Source organism: Pempheris klunzingeri, chromosome 5 (genome assembly GCF_042242105.1).
Source record: "Pempheris klunzingeri isolate RE-2024b chromosome 5, fPemKlu1.hap1, whole genome shotgun sequence".
Taxonomy (NCBI): domain Eukaryota; kingdom Metazoa; phylum Chordata; class Actinopteri; order Acropomatiformes; family Pempheridae; genus Pempheris; species Pempheris klunzingeri.
Genome location: NC_092016.1, coordinates 23,233,753 through 23,251,113, shown reverse-complemented (window position 1 = coordinate 23,251,113; position 17,361 = coordinate 23,233,753). Strand labels below are relative to the sequence as shown.

Here is a 17,361-nt window from a genome sequence, read left to right as displayed (position 1 = left end):
CAGATCCCCACAATTTTATTATAAAAGTAATTAAGAAGTCTTCACACCTCTCTGGGAAAGATTCAACTGACTGGGTGAGCGGGGGACCAATCATGGAATTAACTGTTTCAAAAAAGATTCTGGGACTGTGATCTTACACTGGTAGGTAATAAGTAAAAGGTTCACAGAAGGACTGGAGGGAATCAGTGTGGTTGGTTTAGAGTCCAGAGAGAGGAATAGAACCCCAGAGACAGAAAAATATTTTAGCCCTAATGAAGCCACTCCCCCCAGTCATATTAATCCTCACATTCCTTGAGAATGTAGAAGGAGGAGTCATTTTCAACTCGAGCTTATTAATCAAGCCTAGACCTAAACTTAACTGTAACTCATTTGAAAGCCTTGTGGATGATGATAATGATGGTCTTACCACTGCTTTCATGTCATTATTGGCTTCTCTCAGAGTGTAAATTAACCCACTCACTGCTTTAACCACACCCTTGACCTTGTTCTGGTGTATGGCATTGAAACCGAACAGTTCTTTCCACAAATCTCCAAAAGATTCAATTGGACCATTACCTAATAATGTTTGATGTCTTATTACTAGACTATGTGCCATTTGACACAAATGTCCTCACTAGATGCCAATCTGTAAGTTAGTTAGTAAGTTAGTGTCCTCAGGAAGTACAGTCTCTGTTGTGCCTTCCTGATGATGGCAACAGGTCCCCCTGTAGGTGAACTGCCAAGAAGTGGTAGTCTGAGACCCTCTCAACACAGTTCCTACCGATGGACAGGGGTTGAATGTCCGTTTTCTTCCTCCTGTAATCAATGATCATCTCCTTGGTTTTAGAAATGTTCAGTGCCAGGTTGTTTTCAGTGCACCACACTGCCAGCTGCTCCACCTCGTCTGGTATGCGGACTTGTCCCCCCCCCCAGAGATAAGCCCCACCACAGTAGTGTCGTCAGCAAATTTCATGATACTGTTGCTGGAGTGGGTGGGGGTGCAGTCATGTGTGTAGGGTATAGAGTAGGGGACTCAGCACGCAGCCCTGAGGCGATCCAGTGCTGAGGCTGAGAGCTGAAGAGATGTGGGGACCTACTTTCACCCTCTGGGAGCGATCCAAAGTCCTTGATCCATAAACAGATGGAGTGAGATATTCCCCGGTCGGATAGTTTGGTCACCAATCTGTTGGGGAGGATTGTGTTATGCACATACACTCCCCTCCAAAAGTATTGGAACAGTGAGGCCAATTCCTTTATTTTTGCTGGATTTTGCTTTATTCGGACCCCCTTACTTCCTTCACTTCCACAACCATCTCTGGTTTTCTCGCCTTCATCTTCCCCCCCACCACCACTACCTCTGCAGCTCTCCTCCCCTCCCCCTCCCTCTCCTCTCTTCACACCAACAGCATCAGCTCCAGACTCCTCAGGGACTGTGCAGACCAGCTCTGTCAGGTGGTCTGCTTCATCTTTAACCTGAGCCTGAGTCTGGAAAAAGTTCCTGTCCTGTGGTTCCAGTTCCTAAGACCTCGCGCCCCAAGGAGCCCAAACACTTCAGACCTGTGGCCTTAACCTCTCACCTGATGAAGGCACTTGAGAGGATCGCCCTAATCCATCTCCACCCCCTGGTGAGCCCAATCATGGATCCCCTGCAGTTTGCATACCAGCCTGGCATTGGGGTGGATGACGCGGTCATCTACCTGCTGCAGAGATCCCTGTCTCACCTGGAGGGCACTGGAAGCACTGTTAGGATCACTTTTTTCGATTTCTCCAGTGCTTTCAACACGATCCTACCTCCACTGCTCAGGGTGAAACTGGAGAGAGCGGGGGTCAGTGACCAGCTGGCTGCGTGGGTCACTGACTACCTCACGGACAGACCCCAGTATGTGAGACTGCAGGACAGTGTGTCTGATGTGGTGGTCTGGCCCCCCAGGGAACGGTACTTTCAACTTTCCTCTTCACCCTGTACACATCAGACTTCAGATACGCTACGGACAGTTGTCACCTCCAGAAGTTCTCCGACGACACTGTCATTGTGGGATGTGTGTCAGAGGGGAACGACTGCGAATAAAGGACGGTTATCATGGACTTTGTCGACTGGTGTGAGCTGAATCACCTTCTAGTCAATGCCAGCAAGACAAAGGAGATGGTGGTCGACTTCCACAGGAAACCCTCCATCACTGCACCAGTGAACATCCAGGGACTTGACATCGAGAGTGAGGACATACAAGTACCTGGGTGTTCACCTAAATAACAAACTGGACTGGACAGACAACACTGACTCTCTTTATAAGAAGGGTCAGAGTCGTCTATACCTGCTGAGGAGGCTAGGATCCTTCAGTGTGAGCAGACCACTGCTGAGGACCTTCTACAAGACTGTGGTGGCATCTGTGGTCTTTTATGCAGTGGTGTGTAGGGGAGGGGGGTGTTCTGAGCGGGACAAGAACAGGCTGAACAGACTGATAAAGAGAGCCAGCTCAGTCTGTGGCCGCCCCCTGGACTCGATAGAGGTGGTGGGAGAGAGGAGGATCTCGGCCAAACTGTCCTCCATCATGGACAACACCTCCCACCCTCTGCATCAGACTGTAGGCCTTAAGCAGCTCCTTCAGTGAAAGACTCATACACCACAGGTGTAAGAAGGAGCGCTTCCGCAGGTCCTTCATTCCGACTGCAGTCAGACTGTACAATGCTGCATTATAGCCTGCTGCACCAATCACAAGCAGAAACACTACCAATATGCACTTTGTTATTACCCAATCATGGGCAACTGTGCAATAATCCACATCATGTTTCCATCCCATCCCACCGTGTAAGAACCCAATTCTTTCATGGACAGCCCAAGATTAAGATTATTCACAGATCAGCCGGAGGGTTTAGTCGGGTCTCAGAAGCGCCTTTAATTCAGGTTCACAGGTGAAATATGATGCAATACAACGCTGGGGTTCAGGCAGTGCTGGGCTCATGACAGACCTTGAGGCGAGGTGCTTGTCAGAGGAGCCCTGAGCTGAGTTAGCCAACAGATTTTAAAGGGTCCTGAAAGAATATCACACGTAACCATTGTTTGATTGGACGCTGAGGTCCGTGCGTCACAGTCTCCACCAGCCGTCAGCGTTGTCTGCGTAGGTGCCCATCCAACTGGAGCATGTTTACAAAACAAGAACTTTTGGTTTCTTACAATCAAGAACATTTCATCTATTCTATCTGCTTCTTAAAACAACATTCTGTCAGGTCAGACTGACCTGTACATTTCCCATCTTCACCCTCACATAGCAGTTTCAACGTTTGAGAAACATAAAGAACACTTTATGATTTAAAGTTCTAATTAACATTGAAAACATTTAGTTGTAATATTCAATTCTAATGTAACAACCCTGTTGTTGTTTCTTTGTAATTATTGTATTCTGTGTACATAATGTTTCTTTGTGTATATAAGATTTTCTTTTGTATATATTATGTTTATTTAATTTTCTATTTCTTTAACTGTGTGCTTTGTCTGTCCCCTTGAGCTGTTGTAAGTGTTGTCCAGTTGTCAAATACATTACGAAACACCGTGACAATGCATGGTGCAGTGGTGCTGCCGGGAGAGGGTTAAAGGGGGGATGGTGCTCAATCTTTAAGCAGGCTCAGTTTCAAACTAGGGATGAGTCATGACTTTCGAATATTCAAATATCTGTTACATTATAAAAAATCTAATAATTTATATGATCATTGGTTTGTTTTGGGGAGCATTAGCTTGATCCGGTAGATTTAACAGGTGCTGAGATGGAGCCAGATCTCTGCAAATGTGGGCACAAACAGTCTCTGATTTATTGTCCCATTTCATCCAGCTGGTCTTTGCAACAGGACATTGTAAGAGGCCGTAGATACTAGCTTGGTTAACTTATCTCTTGTCCCGGCTCTCTCACCTCTCCTCCAGCAGCGATCGATTGCGCTATAAAAGTAAGAATAAAAGAGAATAATCTTGGAATATTTCACTGTGACTATTGACTAACAGAAATATTTCTGTTCTGTCTAATTGTTTGTGCACTCTGCACATAAGAATAAGCCTCACTCAAAGATTAACACACGGAAATAGTTCAAATAACTTCTGGCGTGTCAAGAAATATTTTGTTTATATTTCTTTATTCAGCATTGTTTTGGACCAGTATGTTTTGTATCTAGTGTCCAATTTTTGTGTTTTTTTTTTATAAATGGCACAATCTCAATACTTTTATAGATTATTATGATTTATTGACTTATATACCCTTTTAGCTGAGGTTGTACAGATTTTAGAGATACTTCAAGAAATTAAATCACAATAAGCAAAAATAGTAGACACAGGTGGACCATTAAAATTACAAAGGGTCAAAGGGCTAAAAACAGTGTCCAGCATACAGCTACTGATTCCAATAAAGATTGTAGAATTTTGTGTCACAAATGATCTAAGTCACATTTGTTCTCTTGGAAGTCACAAAGAGATCAAAATAAGACAGACAACAATTTAATTTAATGAAAAACTGTTTTTATTGTGGTATATTTCACATCATATTATATGATTAGAAACAGCCCATCAGCTGGAGGGCTTTACTCAGCCGCCTCTTTTCCCTGCAAAAAATAGACATTGGTCATTTTTTCAGTCAAGAAGTATTGATGTGATATATTCTTTATTAAGATGAAATGTGTATTTACAAGATTTACCTTGCCAGAGTCACGGCTCTTGGCTCTCAGTTTGTTGACCTGGGACTCTGCAATGTCAGCACGCTCCTCAGCCTCCTCCAGCTCATGCTGGATCTTCCTGGACTTGGACAGATGAACGTTGGCCTGCTCCTCCTGGAATACCATAGAGGTTGACAAATACTCAATGTCCAGAAAGAGCATAGGTCTGCTTTGTGTAAAATAAATCTACAATTTTGTTCTCCTTACCGCTTCCTCAGCCTGCCTCTTGTAGGCCTTCACCTTGAGCTGCAACTTGTCAACCAGATCCTGCAGCCTGGTGACATTTTTCTTGTCCTCCTCAGTCTGTGATAGAAGATATAGATTTGCTTGTTTGAATATTTTAATGTGGAGTATATTGGATTGATTTATATCCCACATGGTAAATCTTAATGTGGTTGCACCTGGTAGGTGAGCTCCTTCACCCTCCTCTCATATTTGCGGACACCCTTAACAGCATCTGCTCCACGTCTCTGCTCAGCCTCAACCTCTGTCTCAAGCTCACGCACCTTCAGAAAAACAGCAAATTCACTGAATATTCAGAGTTCATGTTTTTTCTTACATTTGTTTGACTGTTCAAATCTTAATATGACTTTCTTACCCTAGACTCAAGTTTCTGGAGCTGCTTCTTGCCACCCTTCATGGCCAGGTTCTCAGCCTCATCCAGGCGGTGCTGCAGGTCCTTAACAGCGACCTCCAGGTTCTTCTTCATCCTCTCCAGGTGAGCACTAGTATCCTGCTCCTTCTTCAGCTCCTCAGCCATCATAGCAGCCTAGAAGAGCCATCTCTCAATGTTTACCAAAATGTGAAACTAGAAATAGTTATTTGCAGTTAAAAACAGAACAAGTTAAATTTAAACCTACATCAGTGATGGCCTTCTTGGCCTTATCCTCTGCATTCCTGGCTTCCTGAACAGAGTCATCCACTTCACTCTGGACCTGGACCAGGTCAGCCTCAAGCTTCTTCTTGGTGTTCAGGAGGCTTGTGTTCTAAAAGATTAGAAATTAGTTAAGTAATCACTTGCCTGACATTCACAATAGATTGGTCTATTAGTAGAGAAATGTATAAAAAAGTGTTCACCTGGGAGTGCAGAAGTCCAACACGCTCACTGGCGTCCACCAACTCCTGCTCAGCAATTTTGCGGCTTCTCTCTGTCTGTTCCAGAGCAGCTCTGAGTTCCTCAATTTCAGCCACCATGAGACCATTCCTGCGGTCTACCATAGCAGCTTGTTCCTTGAAGTCATCCTGAGCTCTGACAGCATCATCAAGGTGCAGTTGTGCATCCTGGTGGAAAAATATCAGGCAAACATTAATGTGGATGCTGAAATGAAGCTGCACTGAGTAGTTTGGACATAGTCTGGACAATAACTCTATGTCTTACACTACCTTCAGCTGTGCCTGCACGTTCCTCAGTTGCTTCTGGGACTCAGCCGCCTGGCGATTGGCGTGGCTCAGCTGAATCTCCATCTCATTCAGATCTCCCTCCATCTTCTTCTTGATTCTCAGGGCATCATTCCTGCTTCTGACCTCAGAATCCAGAGTTCCCTGCATGGAGTCAGTCACCCTCTGGCTGTTCCTCTTGATCTGCTCCATCTCCTCATCTTTTTCTGCCAACTTTCTGTCCACCTCACCCTTAATCTGGTTGAGCTCCAGCTGGACACGCAGGATCTTAGACTCTTCGTGTTCCAGAGTTCCCTAATGATTTTAAAGAAAAATCAATTCATTTCTGCCTTCAAACCTTCGACAATATATTTGTCAATGATCAAGAGAATTCCTTCCTAAAATTATCTTTTGATAAATGTACCTCAGCCTCTTCAAGAGCTGTCTGGATCTCAGCCTTCTCTGTCTCCACCTGCTTCTTGGACTTCTCCAGCTCATGAATGCTCTTGCCAGTCTCACCAATCTGTTCAGTCAGATCTGAGATCTCCTCTGCAGAGAGATGTATGCATTTTATATTGATAAGCCTTAAAAAGCCTCAGATGCATACACATGTTGAATACATGCAGCTGTTATCTGATGAGAACTCACGTTGAAGGTTCTTGTTTTCACGCTTCATGGTCTCCAGCTGATCCAGAGCCTCTTCATAAGAGTTCTTCATCTTGAACAGCTCAGTGCTGAGAGAACGAGCCTCCTTTTGAGCTCCTTCAAGCTCGGCCTGACCCTCCTCATACTTCTGTTTCCACTCTGCCAAAACCTGAAAGGCACAATGCGTAGAGTTCAGTTGGTTATGTGCATTAGGTGATGACCATAGAACGATGACAAATAAATACATTTAGTTCATGGTTTGCTTGTATAGCTTGGTTACACAAAGTACATGTTGCTACCTTGTCAAAGTTCCTCTGCTTCTTGTCCAGGTTGGCAGCCAGTCCATTGGCCCTCTCCACATCAATCATGAGGTCCTCCACCTCACCCTGGAGCCTCTGTTTGGTTTTCTCCAGAGAAGCACACTTGGAATTCACTGCCTCAATCTGCTCCTCAGCATCCTGAAGGCGCTGGGCCAACTTTTTCCTGTTTGAAAAAGAAAATTTGTATCTCATTGAACTCCTTTAAGTTTCCTGAAGGTATAAGAACCTGCAATGTGAATTCTTCCCACATTATGTAACATTTACCTGAAGCAAAATTTGAAATAGAAAGACCGTATCAGCCCGATTATAACACTTCAAACAAGACAATACCCAGCTGAAATTTAGATTGTCTAAAGCCTTCATGTTCTTTAGATAGCAAGTCTTTTCATACCCATACATATTGTCTCTGAGAATTAAGTAGCCCCAAAACTGTTGGCAAATGCTATTTGCACTTGGGTGTCAGTAGCCAAAAGCACAATTTCACTATTGAGTTTAGGAATTTGCCATTCTTATACCGCATGACTGGACTGTGTGTAAACTGCAAAATAGTGGCCATCTAGCACCCATGTGTGTAATAAATTACTAAAATGTGCAAATAAGTCACTCATACTAGTGCTGCAATTGTCAGTTGACTAAAATTGAAATGCTGCACTGGCATGTAATTATTCTAATGTTACTCACTTGGCCTCCTCAAGCTCCTCAGTGCGCTGGATAGCATCAGTTTCATACTTCGTTCTCCACTGAGCCACCTCACTATTGGCCTTGGACATTCCACGCTGCAGCTCGGCCTTGGCCTCCTGCTCCTCCTCAAACTGCTCCCTCAGCAGATCACAGTCATGGCGGGCTGATTGCAGTCCATGAGCAAGAGCATTCTTGGCCTGGTGTGAGAAATAATATTGAGTGAGCAAATTGTCTAAATAACACACATACAGCTTATCTTTCCACACTTAATGGTTTCTTACCTTGACCTCCTCTTCAATCTGTCTCTTCAGCTCCTCAATCTGCTGTGTGAAGGCCTGTTTGCCTCTGGTCAGCTGGGACACAAGAGCTTCTTTCTCTTCAATTTGACGGCTGAACTCACCTTGCGGGAAAGATGTCACAATGCATTAGTTTATGTTCCCTTTCACAATAATACACAACAGATTATTCAATGATAACTTGCAGGTACCATTTTCTGTCAGGAGACGTGCTTTCTGTCCACCCATGTCATTGATTTGACGGACATTTTCATCATTCTTGGTCTTCAGTTCACTAAGTTGGTCCTCAAGGGTACGGCACATCTTTTCAAGATTTCCCTAACAGGCAAAATAGAGCTCAATGAAGTGATCAGCTTTTATTTACAATATGAATGACCTTATTGACTGTACTAATTTGATTATTAAATCAAAACACATTTAATGCATTGTGTACCTTTGCTTTAGCAACAGCCTCCATGTTGCTGGAGAGGTCATCAATCTCCATCTTGTATTCACTCTTTTCCTTCTCGAGCTTCTGCTTGACACGCTGGAGGTTGTCGATCTGCTCTCCCAGCTCAGCAACGCTGTCAGCCTGCTTCTTGCGAAGAGCAGCGGCAGTGGCTTCATGCTGCAGAGTGGACTCCTCAAGGTCACGACGGAGCTTCTGGAACTCAGCTTCACGCTTCTTGTTCATCTCAATCTGAGCAGCAGTGGCACCACCGGCCTCCTCCAACCTCTCACTGATCTCCTCAAGTTCCCTGGCAAGGTCAGCTCTCTGCTTCTCAACCTTGGCACGAGCAGCACGCTCAGCCTCAATCTCCTCCTCCAGCTCCTCAATACGAGCCTGTTGAATGTAGGTGTGTTTTCTTTCAGTTAACTTCCATTTTAATCCACAAAACATGAAATGTATGCAGTAATGTTTTATGTAATACAATATGTCACCTGAAGCTCTTTGATTTTCTTCTGAAGCTGGGCACCCAATGACTGCTCATCCTCAATCTTGCTAAGGAGCTGACTGATTTCAAAGTCCTTCCTGTGAGAATAATAGATAAAGTACATAGTAAGAGTTCATGCAGTTGACCAAAAATGTAACACAAAATAGTTGTTGTACAAACTCAAAAACACTGTTACTTTTTAATTTTCTCGTCAGACTGCTGCTTGTCATTCTCAAGATCCATAATGGATTCCTGGGCCAGTTTCAGATCACCCTCCAGCTTCCTCTTGGCTCTCTCAAGGTCCATACGCAGCTTCTTCTCTTGCTCCAGAGAACCCTCAAGCTGAACATTGTTGTAAAGTTTAAGTTATCACGTTCAAGAGAGATCTTGCTTTGCCAATCCAAGTGACTCTGTGTACTTACGTCATCCACTTGCTGCTCAAGCTTGGTCTTGGCCTTGGTCAGAGTGTTGACTTTGTCTTCCTCAGCCTGCAGGTCATCAAGAGTCTGCTGATGGGCCTCCTGAAGGGCTTTCTTTTCCTTGGTCAGCTTAGCAATGCTTTCGTCCTGAGAGGCCATCTCCTCGGTCAGGTTCTTCACCTAAGTTTGTAAGAAAGATGCTGTTATTACATTGTAATCCTTAAGTGTTCCCTGATCTGCTAGACATATTCATATTTGCAAACCTTGTTCTCAGTGGCGTGTTTCTCCTTCTCCACTTTGGCCAAGGTAAGCTCCAGGTCATCAATATCCTTCTTGAGCTCAGAGCATTCATCCTCCAGCTTTCTTTTCTTGGCAGTGAGCTCAGCATTGATTTCCTCTTCATCCTCCAGTCTCTCAGTTGTCTCTTTGAGTTTGGCCTCCAACTGAATCTTACTCTTGATAAGTCCCTCACATCTCTCCTCGGCATCTGACAGATTTTCTGATTCCTAATTCATTTTATGAAAATACGCGTTAGCACATCAACACTGAAACACATGAAAAAGTACAACTCTCAGTTGACGTGTTGTTACCGATGTCACTTGCAGCTGCAGATCATTCTTCTCCTGCAGAAGGGACACCATCTTCTCCTCCAGTTCCTTCTTCTTGGCCAGGGCAGCAGCCAAGTCACTTGTCATCTTCTCATAGTTCTCCTTCATCTGCATCAGCTCCTTCTCAGTTTCAGCACTCTTGAGCAGAGGTTTGATCTTGTAGTACACCTTCATCCATGGCCAGTGTTTCACATTCATGAATGAGCGGACGTTATACTGGATGGTGTAGATGGCTTCTCTGTGGACAAGAAGTTCCTGTTATGGACAATGCTGTTTGTGATTTTTCATACCATTATTCAGAATAAACTGTTTTCAACATGCCTCCGCTCCATCATCTTCACAAACTCCTTTCTCATGAGGAAAGCACGGCAGAGAGCCTGAGTCATGGTAACCAGAGTTGCCAGCTTTTCATCTCTCATCTCCTCAAGGGTACCCAGCAGACCTGCCTTGAAGAACACCTGAACAAAAGAAAAATTACTTCAGGACAACGCTATACACTACACTAGACATACTCGTAACAAGTCGTAAAACTCATAGGCCATCTAACCCACACAATCATCAAAATGTCTTTTGTTTTCAAAAAAACATATTTAGAATCTTATTTAGCTTCATCAGGATCAGATTCTGCAACACTATAATACAGTAAACAATGAAAGATAATCATGCTACATTGCTGATGACAGCTGTATTTTTCCTTTAATGAATCTTCAGTCGCCTATGATCACATTAGCACTTCTACACCTGTGAGTTTTGCCAAATTCCATTATAGTCAACCTTTTAACAACAAGTTATGGTCATTTCAAAAGCAATTGACATTCATACAAATTCTGAAGCAGCTACTTTAACAAGACAGGGTCACTCGACATGTGCTTTCTGAATTTGTTAGCAGCTGTCATCTAAGTACAAAGTACTTAGCAATCCAAATTGGGTAAATAGACCATACCAGAATCAAGCAATAAATTATAGTACTGTCTTATTGTAAACAGAACAATAAAAGAAGTTACTTTTTGTAGTCTCCTATTATACATATACCAAATTTGGTGAAAACCTTGTAGTAGGAGTATGGGTTAAAGTGTTTTCCTTAAGATATAGAGTACCCACTACAGAAAGAAAATGGGGTATAAGTTTATTAGCTCAAAAGTAACCAGGCAAAATGTAACCTGCCTCTTCAATGGACACATGGTGGCAGTATTTCCCTTGATTCTTGGTCTTTGGAAAAGGATACTGAAGAAGCACTGAAAAACCTAACCCCCTTGGAAAGTACACTGCTGCTTACCTTGGTGTGTCCAAATCTGTACTGGTCATGATCAACATCAATTGACCCAAGCAGCTTCTCTGAGGCCTTTTTGTTGTCAATGAACTGGCCCTCAGGGATGACACCAGCATTCAGCACCTTGTACCTTTTTTTATTAGAGAGTTAAAGGTCAGTATGAGCATTTTCTTTTCATCTTCTACTTTAAATTTCTACTAAACTATCCACTGATACCTCTGCTTGAAGTCAGCATAGGGGATTCTGCTGGGGAAACCTTTTCTGCAGATTCTGATACCCTCCAGGACACCGTTACACCTGAGCTGGTGGATGACCAAAAAGTTCTCCATCAGACCTGTAAAATAGACATTTCTTAATTATTTCCATGAAAGAATAGTTTATTAATAGTGGCTCAGTCTCTTTGTTGAAGCAACACAAAATTGAGTAAACCATGTCAACAAAACCAATTGTCAAATTGAGATTATGTTCTCTGTATGTACCTGGAGTCTTCGACTCATTGGGAATCAGGCAGCGCACAAAGTGAGGATGGGTGCTCCTCAAGTTAGTCATCAGCTTGCCCAAGTTCTCCTGTAGATGCAAAAGGGTAACTCTTGTAATGAAATGTAACACTTTTCAGTTGCATGAACTGGTTTTACACCAAAGTTTGCAATGCTAAACCTCACCCTAAACTGTGAGGACACAGTCTGCATAGAACCACCCTTCTTCTTGCCTCCCTTCTTGCCACCACCAGTCTCTGTGGATGATTTGAAGTAGACATGTAAGTAGACATTATCACATGCTAGATAAAAATATATAGAATCTACAACTTTACAAGTATGTCTGTTATAGTTAGTATCATACCCTCAACAACAGGAGGATACAGAACAGCCAGCAGTTTAACCGGAGACTTCTGGTACAGCTGCACCACAGACTCATTCAGTGGATCCTTGTTCTTGTCCAGCCAGCCACCGATATTGTAGTCCACGGTACCAGCATAGTGCACCAGGGAGAAGTGGGCCTCAGCCTTGCCCTTGGCCGGTTTTGGCTTCTCAAATGCTTTGTTTTTGCCAAGATGCTGGTCATATAGCTTGTTCTTGAAGGATGTATCTGTTGCCTTGGGGAACATGCACTCCTCTTCAAGGATGGAGAAGATGCCCATGGGCTTGAAAAAGATGGGAAGAAGTACGTCATTAAGTGATACTTAACGTCAAAGTAAGAACAATTACGTAGAATCCCACAATTAAATTTACAATTCACAATTACCTTTTCAATCAGCTCAATGCAGGCAGCCAAGTCCATGCCAAAGTCGATGAACTCCCAGATAATACCCTCCTTCTTGTACTCCTCTTGCTCCAGGACAAACATGGTGTGGTTGAAGAACTGTTGCAGTTTCTCATTGGTGAAGTTGATGCACAGCTGCTCCATGCTGTTGAACTGTGAAGGGACACATAATCAGCATTATGTCTTGCAGACAATAAGAATAATTCATTAATGAAAAGTATCAGCTGCTGAATAGTTGGAAATGAAGCTTACATCAAAGATTTCAAAGCCAGCGATATCCAGGACTCCAATGAAGAACTGCCTTGGCTGTTTAGTGTCCAACATCTGGTTGATACGGATGACCATCCACAAGAACATCCTCTCATAGATAGACTTGGCCAGGGCAGGCACAGCATTCATCACCTTAACAAAAGAATATGTTTTAAGGTCAGTCAATATTTTGTACAACACTGGATTACTGGTACTCTGAACTTCTTTTATTGAGATAAATGGCATGAAAGATCCAAGATACAAAAAAATAACACCTAAAAAGATCCTTAATTGATACTACATCTTGCATTTAGCATTCAACACTCACAATTGAGAATGGTAATAAAATTACATTGTCATTGCATTTGTTTTTTTGGTAAAACCAACATAACATATGTGTTTTTAAATGATAGGACATGATTCATTCATGTTTACCTGAGGCACAGTCTGTCCCTTGGTGACAAACTCATTTCCGACCTTCACTCTGGGATAGCACAGAGCCTTCAGCATGTCAGCAGAGTTCAGACCCAGCAAGTAAGCAACCTTGTCAGCATCTGAAATTAGTTCAGTGATTTACAATCAGTACAGACAGTATGTGACTGTGATTGTCCAACATGATATAAGATAAACTGCTGTGATTAAACACTTTAGCTTTATTTGGGTGTTTAATCTGAGCGAACATTAAACACTCACCCTCTGTGCCATCGGGCTCAGCCTGCTCCTCACGCTGCTTCTGCTTGAACTTCATGTTACCATGGTGGAGCACAGCACCAGTCATCTTGTAGATGCTCATTTTCTCTTCACCAGTGAAGCCCAGGATGTCGATGGCATTCTGTGTTCAAAAGAGGTGTCCACACAAAGCATAATCACTTTAGAACGTGCATTTAAGAGAGCAGTTGTAATGTTGCATTAATGCACAGAATATATTTAAGTATTTTGACATGAAGGTCACGCACATCAGTGGCTTCCAGCTCAACTTTGTCATCAATGCTGGCCACAGTGATCTGACCCTGACTGCACATGGGGAAGTCGTAGGGGTTGGTTGTGATGAGTGACATTTCTAGAGATAAAAAAGATGACAAGTTCAATAGATTGCTTCATATGAAAACTGAGTAGATTTGACATTGTGCAAGAAATCAGTCTGTTTACCAATCAGCTCGGGCTTGTGGTTGGTCATCATCTGGTAGAAGATGTGGTAGCCTCTTTCATCAGGAAGCTGGAATGTCACTCTAGACTTCTCCAGCAGATCTACAAATGTAGTTCATAAGTCAGAGCCTGTCCGCTTCTCAATTCCAGTCATTTCTAGTTGCTATGAGGATTTTACTTACATGTCTCAATATCAGCACTAGACAGTTTGCCAGTTGCGCCAAAATGGATTCTGATGAATTTACCCTGTTTTGAACAAAGCAAATTTTAACATCTCTCTACATGGACAATCTATAAAGTTTCCTCTCTCATGAGTAGAAGTCAGTCCATACTTACAAAACGAGAAGAGTTGTCATTCCTCACAGTTTTGGCGTTACCATAGGCCTCCAGTAGGGGATTGGCTGCAATAATCTGATCCTCCAGTGACCCCTATAATGCAAGTTCAAAGATGATGTTAGAAAATTGCTATTTTTTCTCCAGGAAAAATATTCCTCACGTAAAGAACACTGAATTGTAATTATCATTCAGTAACATTCTCCCACCTTTGAGGTGTCCCTCTTCTTGTCTCCACCAACTGAGATTGTTGCAAAGTACTGGATGACACGCTTGGTGTTCACAGTCTTTCCAGCACCAGATTCTCCACTAGGTATAGATACAGCCTTATCAGAGTTTGATCAAGATGTTTGATCATAGGAAGCAAAGTCAACAAATGTGTAACTTACGTGATCAAGACAGACTGGTTCTCCCTATCTGTTAAATGAATAACAAAGGAATTAACTATGTTTTTCTGCAGCAGAAACTCCATCTAAATTCAAATTCAAAGCGTTTATTGTCATGTGTACAGTACAGAAACAGGTTTCCCTGTACAATGAAAATCTTACTTTGCCGTCCACACTGAATGCCATAAGAGTTTAAAGTAAGAGTAAAGAGTAAAATAGTGGCATGCAGGAGATGACGAGCAAAAACATGAAACATAAACTACTATTACTAAGAGGATATATAAAATCCATACATATATATATATTTACATAATGTGCAACATCTGGGTAATTGTGCAAGTAGTATTTGTCAGAGGTAGATGGTATGAACAGTAGGGATAAACAATATGATATAAACACTGTATAGTATAAAGGTGCATAAGTGTCAGGGAGAGTAAAGTGTATAACAGTTTCACAGTTGGAAGTGTGAGCACAATAAACAATCTACATTGTTATGGTAATGACTTACCAATTTGCATGAACTGAAAAGCATTGTCAGAGACAGAGAAGATGTGGGGTGGAGCCTCCATACGCTTCTTGCCTCTATAGGCAGATACGACTTCAGAATCGTACACTGGGAGCCACTTGTAGGGGTTCACAGTGGCACAGAACAACCCAGAGTAGGTCTGAAAGTAATGATAGAGATTGAACAGTTACCTCTATGTTTCCTGCAAGTGTGGCCATTTTCAATATTTATTTGTTCTCATTAGGTAGATTGTCTTACGTAGATCATCCATGCTGCATAACGCTCTTTGAGGTTATACAACACAGAGGCTTCATTGAGATGGGTCATCATGGCCATGTCCTCAATTTTGTCAAACTTGGGAGGATTCATTGGGCAGACGTCATCTTCTTTGACTGTCTTCTCCTGAAACAGGACATGCATGACAATGAGATCTGATTATATTAAATGTCCAGTTGACTCTGACTTTCTGGTACCAACCTCCTCAGTGTCCAGGACTTTGACAGTGACTTTGGCACCATCTTTCTTGGTGATTATTGCCTTCAAGTACAGCTCCTTGACATCAGTCACGTAGCAGGCAGCCTTGGCATCAAAGGGTTTGCTTTGAGCCTCAATTCTCTCCTTCTCTGGCTTACGGAGGTAAATGGCAGCTTTGCCGTAAACGGCCATCTCCGCGTCCGTACTCATGGTGGCGGCTTTTGTCTGTCAGATAATCACAGAGACTTAGAGACATGTTTTAACGCCTTATAATTGAGCAGCACTTTACTATTCAGAAGAATCTCACATCAAATGTATCCACATTGAAACCAAGTCTGTGAAACATTACAAGTAGGCTTCAGTTGAGATTTTTTCAAAATCATTTTCAGACTTCAGACTGTGGCTCAGAAGTAGAGCAGCGTCCTTGACATGACACTGAACCCTAAATTGCTTCATCACTGTGTGTGTGAATGATAAGCTTCCTTCTCATGGCCGGTTGACAGCCTACCCTCATTGCATGAATGGTGCGTGAATGACTGAATGTAAATGTAGTAAAAGTGGTTGAAAAGACTACAAAGGCATTATACAAATTCAGTCCATTTACTACTTAGATTTCATTAAGACTAAATACTGTTGGAAGGATGAATAATTGCCGACATTAAATTAGTGAGAAATAATGTACAGATATATCTCATGCTTATGAAGAAGAGTTGGTCTTACCTGACCTTCCCTCTGTCAAGCTTTCACCAATCCTGATGATGATTCACTGAACAAATATTTACATTAACATGAGTTCATTTTAAAATGAAGAACATAATAAAATGACATAAAGTATAAGAAAGAGAGGAAAGAGTTTTACCACAGGCAGGAGCTCAGGTCTTCTGTCACACTTACATCCACAAGCCCTCCTTTTATTGAACGGGGTTATGCTGAACCTGCAGAAGTTAATTATGGTGTACATGCCTAATGTGGCAAGGCACTTAAACATATGTTCCTGATATACATCTGATGTTTCAGGTTTCAGTTCTTATGATCAGTTCTTGATGTTGTATTGCTTCATTTGTGCTCTTTAACACATTTTCAATTTTACAGAAAGTATACTGCTTTTGAAAAATACATTATTGTTCTATTTTTCATGATAGTTAAGGTAATTAATTTAATTGATGAAGTGATAGTAAATAATAGAATTAAATTTAATTGCTAAATTTGTCTGTTTCAATTCTACTGTCAACAGTTTTACAATCCAATACAATTTATGAATCCATCGTATTTCATAACTTTTAATTGTTTAATTGTAAACCTTGTATTGTTTATTTTGTTGATCAAACAAAATATTCATAGATGAATTCACTATTATAATATTATCAGTATGGTAAGGTATGTTCTTTTGGCAGTTAAAACCCAGACAACAGTCTTCATGTCCTCCCACCATCTGAGGAAGTGAGGACCCAGCACATTTACTTTATTTTGGATGAACTTGTGATGGAAATGCCCTTATGACTTACAGATCACAAATGTTGTGTGTGTGCATGTAACACCCAGGACTGTTCTTAAGGAGGGCGATCAACAGTCAAAGTTAAAGGATGGATTGATACTGGCTCACAGTGACATGACTGGGACTTGGAAGCTGCAAGTTTTGCTGTGTTTTATGTTGTTTCGCTGTTTATTTAGCAGTTAAGTCTGTTTGAACTTGGCATAATCATGTTGCTCAGCTGATTCAGCTGAAAGATGCAGAGCAGATGCAGAAGTTGGTGGGCGTTGTCTGCTCAGGCTTGTGGCAGCTGATTGGGCTCTTACGAGAGCAGGG

The 17,361-nt window shown here is 42.2% G+C and overlaps 1 protein-coding gene across 1 annotated transcript; it reads right to left on the bottom strand.

Moving 5' to 3' along the window:
- Positions 1–4,460: 4,460 nt before the first annotated feature.
- Positions 4,461–15,776, bottom strand: LOC139201712 (myosin heavy chain, fast skeletal muscle-like). The gene is made up of 39 exons (XM_070831107.1): positions 15,558–15,776; positions 15,339–15,482; positions 15,084–15,240; positions 14,579–14,606; positions 14,399–14,498; positions 14,193–14,285; positions 14,039–14,102; positions 13,860–13,958; positions 13,667–13,770; positions 13,404–13,542; positions 13,146–13,264; positions 12,714–12,863; positions 12,444–12,614; positions 12,042–12,342; positions 11,864–11,934; positions 11,681–11,768; positions 11,418–11,535; positions 11,208–11,331; positions 10,253–10,389; positions 9,914–10,169; positions 9,587–9,829; positions 9,327–9,503; positions 9,101–9,246; positions 8,912–9,002; positions 8,424–8,813; positions 8,182–8,308; positions 7,976–8,094; positions 7,695–7,891; positions 6,993–7,176; positions 6,697–6,862; positions 6,473–6,597; positions 6,055–6,363; positions 5,749–5,952; positions 5,532–5,657; positions 5,270–5,440; positions 5,073–5,177; positions 4,879–4,974; positions 4,654–4,785; positions 4,461–4,560 (listed from the first exon to the last, which is right to left on the bottom strand). Exons 1-39 carry the CDS (start codon positions 15,762–15,764, stop codon positions 4,540–4,542), a joined length of 5,799 nt encoding a protein of 1,932 aa, XP_070687208.1. The 5' UTR covers positions 15,765–15,776; the 3' UTR covers positions 4,461–4,539.
- Between the last annotated feature and the right edge of the window lie 1,585 nt (positions 15,777–17,361).